An 8,670-nucleotide genomic window follows, 5' to 3' on the forward strand; every position below is an offset into this window, starting at 1 on the left:
GTGGGGAGCACCCGCCCCCCCCCCCTCCCCCACAAAGGATTAAGCTGATCCAGATACATGCAAATTGAACTTGAAGTTTCAAAGACATCTTTGTTACAACAACTAAATATTATGACGTGTAACTAAAACATTTATCCTAGTGTGGATGGCCCTGGATAAGCATGGGGAGCAAAGATGATAAGAAGAGAGGATCATGAAAGAAAACCAAATTCCTGACTTTGCAGATATTTCAGGAAACAATCACGACTCAATGGAAACAAAGAAAACAAGCGTGAGAAGCGAAGGCAAAATAACGACTGTTTTTGTAACTTTATGCATGCTTGGTTCTTTGCACTGCTCCCTGTTCATCATTCGCTGTCATGATAGAAGCAGACAGACAAATGTTGGTACCAAAACCTTTCTTCCAGACCAGATGTCCAACTGTGATGGAGGTCAGCGCTGCTGGTTTTGAGATATGGAATTACTTCACCTCCTGACAGCAGACTGTCGGATACATTTCACCCAGAGAAGAACCACGAGAGCCACAAACAAGACCTAATATATTATTATTATTTTGCATTGTACCTGTACATGTGTAATGACAATAAAGTTGAATCTAATCTAATTTAACTTTCTTCAACTTTATAAAAGAAAACACTGTAATACAATGATAATGGCCAACGGTAATAAGGCACAGCATTAGTTTGACATAATGATAATTCATCATGCTGTGCGTTACAGAACCCATACGACACATGCCGGTTTTTCTAACCGTTAAAATAATATCAACAAAATAATATTGATATATTGCCCAGCTCTAGGTTTAGGGCTGGGCGATATTGCAACGATATTGTAGTGTTGACAACTGGTGCTTTCACACAATATTTTATAATGTGATTTTCGATTTAAATAATGTAGAAAACTGTTTTAAAAGGAAATTATAGAGAAAAAAATATTTACTTTTCTTTACTCACTTTATACTGACTGATGTGCATGCCCAAAAATAGTGTGACGTTAAAACAAATCTGCAATTCTTCAAATGAAATTCTCTCGAAATATTTCACAACAGATTTTCTGAAAAACATTTAGTTAGTATGTGCTTGTTATTGATTTAGACAACATAATTTTATATCACGATATCTCAATATAAGATTTCATCCCAACATGATTCCATTGAAAGATGATAAATGATCATATTGAATTATTGCCCAGCCCTAGTCAGGTCGGGGTTGATAGGAGTTTCAAACCATTATTTTTGAGTGTTCAAAGGACTAATGCCTTTCATGGGACACTGTGGCAAAAAACAGCGTAATGCGTTGTTATAAACTGGTGTTGCTAACATTGGCTAACCTGGCTAGAGCTAATGAAAACAATGAAACTCCGACTTGTAAATGGAACGCATTCAACTCGGATGTGACGTCATGTGCCCAGCTGGGAAAATTCCCACTGCATTAACATTGTGAGATAGGGCATGCCTTGACGGAGGTCTGCACACTCAGGAATGCTCTCCTAGTTCACATTTTCTTTTGTCAATTTTCTGGAATCTCCATCTAAATTTGAGCTAAAACTTGGCTTGTGACTGTTCATAAACTATTTCAGGTACAAAAGCATGCATCAATCTAAACCCAAACACAGACTACTACTTTTTTCCCGGTAAATATTCTAACTTGGATGTGGAGGGAAATAAGCTTAGTGGGTGAGACTGGATCTGGTACTGGACACTGAGGAAAAACATACTTTCAAATCACACACTTTGCTGCGGGGTTTGAGAGGCAGTACCTGAAGGCGTATGTCCTCTGGTGCCAGCTCAGCTGACCGCGGATGCTGTAGGCGATGGTGGTGACAAACTCTCCGCCGAGGCCGAGCTCAGAGCAAAGCTTCAGGGCAAACTTCTCTGGAGAGTTCTCCCTCTCAGACATATCCCACTCAAACTGGTCCACCAGGGAGATGTTCCCAACATGGATGTTCAACTGGAAACCCAAAACATTTAATCAACAGGAGGGGGAAAAAACATATCTGCACTACAAGTAAAACTCTGGGGGATGTGTGGCTTGAAAACATTATGCTTATAGATACTCAGTGGGAGCCATTGGTAGTGTAGAGCGCACCTTGATGATGACCCGCTGGTCCGTCTGCTCCTCCAGGATGCTGTCTGTCGGATAAGACTCGATCTGCTGTCGGATGGCTGAGGCGATGGCAGGGACGAAGGCCAGCGGGTTGAGGTCCAGGTCATCGCAAAGGATCTCGGCGAACATCTCTGGCGTCATCAGCTTCTCTGGAATTTTATATTTTTTAAAAGGAAGTGAATTTTTAATCAAAACTGATGTTGGCTCCCGTTGCTTCAGAGTCTTTGCTCTTGATAGCATGGGACGTTACCGTTCATATTCCAGGTGAAAGCGTCTCTGAGCTTCTGTCCCTCAATCTCCATGTCCAGACGGATTGGAACCAGAACTTCAGACTGAGTGGCGTTCTCGTGGATCACTGCTGGGTCGTGGTCGTCAAAGCTGGAAAAGACAAAACCATGCAGGGCAAAAACTTACTGACAGTAGCTAAAATCCTAGACTGCACTCACTGTAAATAGCAAATTTGTGGAAGGTTTCACGTAGAGCAGAAAAAACATGGAAAGTTTTTTTCTGCTCTACATGAAACCAATCATGGCGCTCTCTGAAAAGGTGAAGTCGTAAAAGTGGCTATAAAAAAGGAAAATGTGGAGATGTAGTGCACGTATAAAGTGTAAGGTATTTAGGGGTTGTGATGACCCCTCCCACTCTGTGGGCGCCATTGAGTATTTTTTTCCATGCAGGTGTTAAGGATGCAGTCCAAGTGGCATGGTGCCACACCTCAATCCCCTCTGCCTGATTGCCTTCTGTTTCCAATTTAAGGTTGGCTGGAGCTGAGCAGAGGCCTGTACCACAAATCAAGATCAACATGCCCAGGATTTCTTTCAGTTTCCTGGCTTCACAAACCCTAACAACCGCGATCCTGCATGAGCTGTGTCACAATGGTGGTTAATAACTAGTTCATTCAACCCGGGGTTTCCCAATCCAGCGGCGCACGCATTGACATGAAAGAGGCAGTGTTTGCACAGCATGACTAATCACAAACCTCTACCAGAGCTGCATATTTTACATAAGAAGAGCAAACTATAATTCTTCATAAATATGAAGAACACAGACATGGTTTTACAGGCAGAATGCAATATAGTCGCTGCTTACTAAAACAGGAAGAAAAGCTGTCAAAAAAGCTGACGCTGTAAATGCGTAAATTACAACGCTTATCAATATCACTTCCCCATCAGTCAGGCACAACATCTGACCATAATGACACTTTAGCGTTCCATGAACTGTCATTGCTTTAGCCTATTATTTCAGTTGCAGTGGTAAGCAATCGGAGAGCAAAAAAAATAAATATGAAAACATAATTGAAATGTGTGCATTGGCAACACACGGCTTAAGAAGCCAGCCTATATGAAATCTTGTAGGCTAAACTCACTCAGCCAACATTTGAATAGGTTTTTATTTTTATTAATTTTAGGGCAAAATCACTCCTGGAATCCTGTTCACCACAAGCCTGTAAAGATAGAGGCTTCAATGTAGAGAGGGGAGAGCATTACAGCGCTTGGGAGACCTTTGAATCCTATTTTATACAGTCGTTTGTGATGCAGTTGGTTCGTAAAATGAAATGAGAATCAAAGTTTTTTTTTTTTTTCATGAAAATTATTCAAAAAAGAAATTGCAAACGGGTGAATCGAGATTTTATAACAATTAAACGTGCAGGCCTACTCTGCGTGCTTCCAAACGGCTCCAGTGCAGTTTGTTTGTGTTCTGAAAGTGAATCAACTACAGGATTCTGGGATTCTAAGTGTGTTTTTAGCATATTTGCAAAAACTAAAACTACTATTAAATCCCTTTGCTCATTGTAAACTGTTCAAGTGGTGATGAGCAACGGAAAAGAACCAGAATCTCTTGCTTGATTAAGACCCAATGAAGTGTACAAGTGGGAACGTGCACTTGAACATAACACTCCAACCTCCAACAATAAGAAAGGATAATAAAAACAGTGACAAAGCCATACCAAGTTTCTAACCATACTAAAATGTCCAAAAACAACTAAAACATCTGATCAGTCTAATGTCAAGTAGTACCATTGTTATATCTGGAGAGACAAAAAACATTACTTTAATTCCATTCCATTCATTGTTTGAAAGAGTGAAATATTTGTTTTAACCTACGGAGATCTGACATTTTAGTTTAGAAAAGGATACAATGAGTAATAGACAAATATTCTCTAATTCACACAACGCAAAGAAAAAGAAGTTATTGTTCAGTACAATGCTTTGCATTTGATAGATGTGAAAACCACAGTTATGCTGCACTATTTTTACGTTAAACGATGCTGGTTCAGATGTGTCTGAAATCTCTGTTTACCCCTCACTATAGCGTTAAGCATTGGGCGTATCTAAGAATCCTGTTGCTCACCACAGTGGGAAGGTCCTCTTCTTATCGCGGCCCAGTCGGCTGCGGTTGATGGTGGTGGAGCAGGGAACCGCATCCAGGTGGTGGGAACTGTTGGGCAGCGTGGGAACCCACTGACTGTTCCTCTTCGCCTTCTGCTCCCTGGTGACAGGACAAGACAGATGGATGGATGCATGTGAAACTAAACATCAGAGCATGAGATGGGCTTCTTTTCTAACTTCCTCTCACTAACGTAGACTTCTGTGTTAAAAACTGTACACGTTACATTCTACTAGGACTGGATATGTTTAGAAAAGGGTGTAATGTAACTATTCTGGTTTGTTATAAGTGTGACTCAAGGAACCGTTTGATGTGATGCTAACATGTAAAAATCTGTCATTTTTGATACCTATTACAGAGATCTCTTTCTAGGGCTACGTTTACTGAATTCAATACTTTTTAGGCACAGACGAGTTGCCTTTTAAAATAGAGTATCAAAAAATGCCCCCTCATTTTATACCATATTTCAATACCTAAGGAGTAAATCTCATCAGTATCAGTGAGTCAATTAGCATGCAGCATGCTTCTATCAAAAACTAATAATGATTGTGATTGGCTGTCTAACGTTACATAGTCGTAGAGGCACCCAGGAAAAACTCTACGACAGGTAGTAGGAGTTGAAAAAGAAAGAAAAAGATTTTTGCTGTAAGTCTCACGGTATTGGTACTGTATCGAAAAAAGTTGAATACCCAGCCCTCTCTCATTCCAATAAAATTTGATATCAACATTACACTTTACAGAGTTACTGTCTGCACAATGTTTATAGAGGTGACTGTGGTACCTGAGGTAGGCAGGGGGCTCAGTGCTGATCGAGACAGCTTTGTACTTCTCGTCGTTTCCTTCAAGTATCTCCTCGACCTCCGAAGCCTTCAGCAGAGTCACACTGGTGGCCAGCTGAGTGTAGCCGTGATCTGAAGAACAAGAGGAAAATCAGCACCAGCCAGCCATAAAAATCCTCATCACACCTCCCCCCCCATTACAAAATGCGATGTTGCCATCCTCTAAAGGCAAAATTGATGAATTTCACCATCAGTGAGATAACCAGCATGTGGTTTTAGATGCTTAAATTACTTGTTAGAGCTCATTCTCTCACTTCAAGTATTTTTAAATATTAAGAAACAGATGAACATTAAACACTTCATGATCATAAATCTAAGTTAAAAACTGATCATTTTATGTGTAGTTCACAGTTCAAAGTCTTTAGTTGTTATTGTGTTGTTGTTAAATGGTAATAATTAACAATAACTAAAAATGTCCATATTATTGAATTGATGGACAATTCTTAATTTGTTTTATATAGTAAATAAGCCAGTCTATAGTCCATAATTTCCAAGTATAACAGCCTTTCGTATTAGAGGGAACACATCATTATGGGGATGTAAAGCTCAGCACAACCGCTCCAGCTTTATCTGTGTTAGAACTGCACTCTACTGACCGTGTGATGACTCCACTATTTTCTTCCGTTCTTCCACCGAAGCCAGTTTTCTCCATAATGACGGGTATCTTTTATACAGAGAGCCTCTGAACATACGGAGGTAGTTTCCCACCTGAACACAAACACACAGAAATAGAAACAAAAAGAGAATCAAGCAACAAGAAGGCAGACCATTTTGGGAGAACTAAGATTCTTGATGATGATGATGATGATGATGATGATGATGATTAGTGGGTTTTTTGCTGGTTCCAGTTTTGCAAAATGTTCTTAAGTAAAGTGAATTCCTTTGAGTTTAGATTTCACTGGTCGCACATCATTTGATTTGTCATAGGAAATTTGTTGGCACTTTTGAGAATTGCCTGGCATTTCATAAACCAAAGAAATAGGTGATTGATTGATCAATATCTTTGATTGATGAATCTGTTGATTGTGATGCCGTGATTGTATGTTATTCTGACTTAAATAACGTCAGTATGAACACCTACAGATATTGGACTGCGGGAGTTATTTTTGATAAAACGCAAGGTTAAATGACATTATAGTTATAATATGGGCTTTAGACGTCATTTGTCATTGAATACTGCAGCTGGAGTAAATTTAGGTCAGGGAGAGATTTACCGTGGGTTTATTATCCAACGCCAGCACACAACATGTCGATATTCACGCCACAAAAAACTAGAAAATAATAAAAATAATAATAACATTTCAATTTAACAAGTATGAGTTCTACCTTTCCGGTATGATATTTTAACGTGCATAACCTGAAACTGGATAGCCACCATTACCTAGCTAGCTTAGCATTATTGTTTGACGTTAGCTAGCTAGCTCAGCCGAAGCTAAGCGGGTAAACATCTGGTTAAAGACGAACGTTTTGAGATCAACCTTTATTCCGTTAAATCGGCATATACATTATTGTGTTTTTATATTGCGCATATTCTCAGTTGATATGACAACAAACGCCAAATAAATGAATGAGTCTTGGTGTGCTGTCCTGCATCGTTAGCTGGCTAGCTAGCTTCTAGCGGACAGACTGCCAGGTAAAACGACACTTTTTTGCCAATTAAGTAAACCATTAAAGTATCGGTTTGCTCAGACAGTAAACTACTAACCTCCGATCCAATCATGTAAAAGTCTCCATCCTCCTCGAGCTGAAATTTAACCGGTTTTTGTCCAAACGTTTTGCTAAGCGCCATACTGAAATGAAATAACAAAGCTCTGTTCTACTGCGCAGGCGCAAGTGACAAGAACGTTCTGTCGCTGAGAGATGACGTTACACTAGTTTATCAACAAATTAATCAATAATCAACAGTGGTGAAAGAAGTGCTCTGTTACTTAAGAAGAACAGAAGCAATACTACAATGTAGAATATAATAAACGAATTACTGTATATATAGTTGGGTATATAATAGATAAATCACATTTTATTTATTGATTTTATGTTTAAAACAAATAAAAAGTTGCCATATTTGCCTTCAAAATGTAATGAAGTGGAAGTATAAAATAACATAACATGGAAATACTCAAGCAGCATAAAGTGTAGTCTTGTGTGTGTTGGGGGTGGGGTATTAATGTCTATTCTTCTTGTATTACTTTTCTAATAATGTCTAAATCTAATCTTTATGAATGTTTTTGTCAATTGTGTAGTGGCTTTACAAAGAGCAGAAATAACAGCTTCAGTTCCCTCTGTGTTGAGTTAAACATGGCGTACACTTATACAGGGCCTTTTCTTTTATTGAGGTGGATAAAATACGCAGCCTCCGTCCGCAGCAGGACAATGCTTAGCTTCCGTAACGGTATGCAGAGATTTTTCAGAAGAAACAAAGAAAAGAGTCTTTTTACTTTTATAAACTTAATGTTTATTCGTATATACATGAATATATTAATCTATAACCAAGAAAGGAGAGAATGTACAATGCAAAACAAAACAAATCTTTATATACAAATCAATAAATAACCAAAGACATAATCAAGGACAGTTTTGTATTCTACACAGGTTTTTGTGTTCTTGGGAAAAGTAGGAAAAGTAAAACAAATGAGACTGCAGTTAGAAAAAAGTTCTGAAATTCTTTTTTGCTAAAATGGAAAATGGCACCCGAGCACGGTTCAGGGAAACAAAACAAAACAGAAAAGCAAACACACCACACCCAGCTGTTTTCCAGTTTTTTTTTTCCTTCTTCTTCTTCTTGTAAACGCAGCCTTTTTTTGTTCAAACTCGCAGAGAATCAGATCAAATCACAAAAAAAAGGTACGTCATTGTCAACACGGGCCACGACGACACACAAACCATCAACCTCATCATCACAGAAACGCCCGCGGGGGCCAATCATTTAAAGTTCCACTCATGTGCACAATGATTACGTTTTCAGAGAAGACACTTAAAGTCGAGACGGAGCTGCTGCAGAAACGTGTTACTGTGTTCAACTGGGAAGAGGAACCACGGACACAGAGATGGGTTTTCAAGCAAAGGCCTGATAATATGAACATTTTAGTTCCAACCAAACACACACAAGGAACTAAAACATTTAGGGAATTAGGAGGAAATTACTGAGCGTGTGACCCATCAGTTCAGAAAATAATGAAACTATCTATTTAGATTAACGTCTTGAGTTGGTACCAGTGAAGTCAGAAAGTATTAAAGGTGCCCTGCCACACGTATTACATTAGTTAGTGGTGATGTCTGAAGTTCTACCATGGGCTCTGTAACATTTTTTTGTGGAAGAAATGCCTTGGTTACCTTGTTTC

General features: G+C 39.0%; 1 protein-coding gene and 1 long non-coding RNA gene across 2 annotated transcripts in view; one reads left to right on the forward strand and one right to left on the reverse strand.

Moving 5' to 3' along the window:
- Nucleotides 1–7,193, reverse strand: part of smarcb1a (SWI/SNF related BAF chromatin remodeling complex subunit B1a) — a 9,632-nt gene extending 2,439 nt beyond the window's left edge. Inside the window, exons 1-7 of the mRNA XM_032515593.1 lie at nt 7,038–7,193; nt 5,929–6,040; nt 5,275–5,404; nt 4,458–4,595; nt 2,356–2,483; nt 2,088–2,254; nt 1,759–1,949 (exon numbers count right to left, since the gene is read on the reverse strand). Coding sequence (XP_032371484.1) covers nt 1,759–1,949; nt 2,088–2,254; nt 2,356–2,483; nt 4,458–4,595; nt 5,275–5,404; nt 5,929–6,040; nt 7,038–7,121 — 950 coding nt within the window. The 5' untranslated portion in view covers nt 7,122–7,193. The remainder of the gene's footprint in view (nt 1–1,758; nt 1,950–2,087; nt 2,255–2,355; nt 2,484–4,457; nt 4,596–5,274; nt 5,405–5,928; nt 6,041–7,037) is intronic.
- The window catches only part of LOC116689187 (uncharacterized), a 14,899-nt gene continuing 6,806 nt past the window's right edge, over nt 578–8,670 (forward strand). The window contains exons 1-2 of the long non-coding RNA XR_004331937.1: nt 578–588; nt 795–800. This is a non-coding gene — a long non-coding RNA (uncharacterized LOC116689187). The remainder of the gene's footprint in view (nt 589–794; nt 801–8,670) is intronic.

This window comes from Etheostoma spectabile, chromosome 5, assembly GCF_008692095.1.
Source record: "Etheostoma spectabile isolate EspeVRDwgs_2016 chromosome 5, UIUC_Espe_1.0, whole genome shotgun sequence".
In the NCBI taxonomy this organism is placed as follows: domain Eukaryota; kingdom Metazoa; phylum Chordata; class Actinopteri; order Perciformes; family Percidae; genus Etheostoma; species Etheostoma spectabile.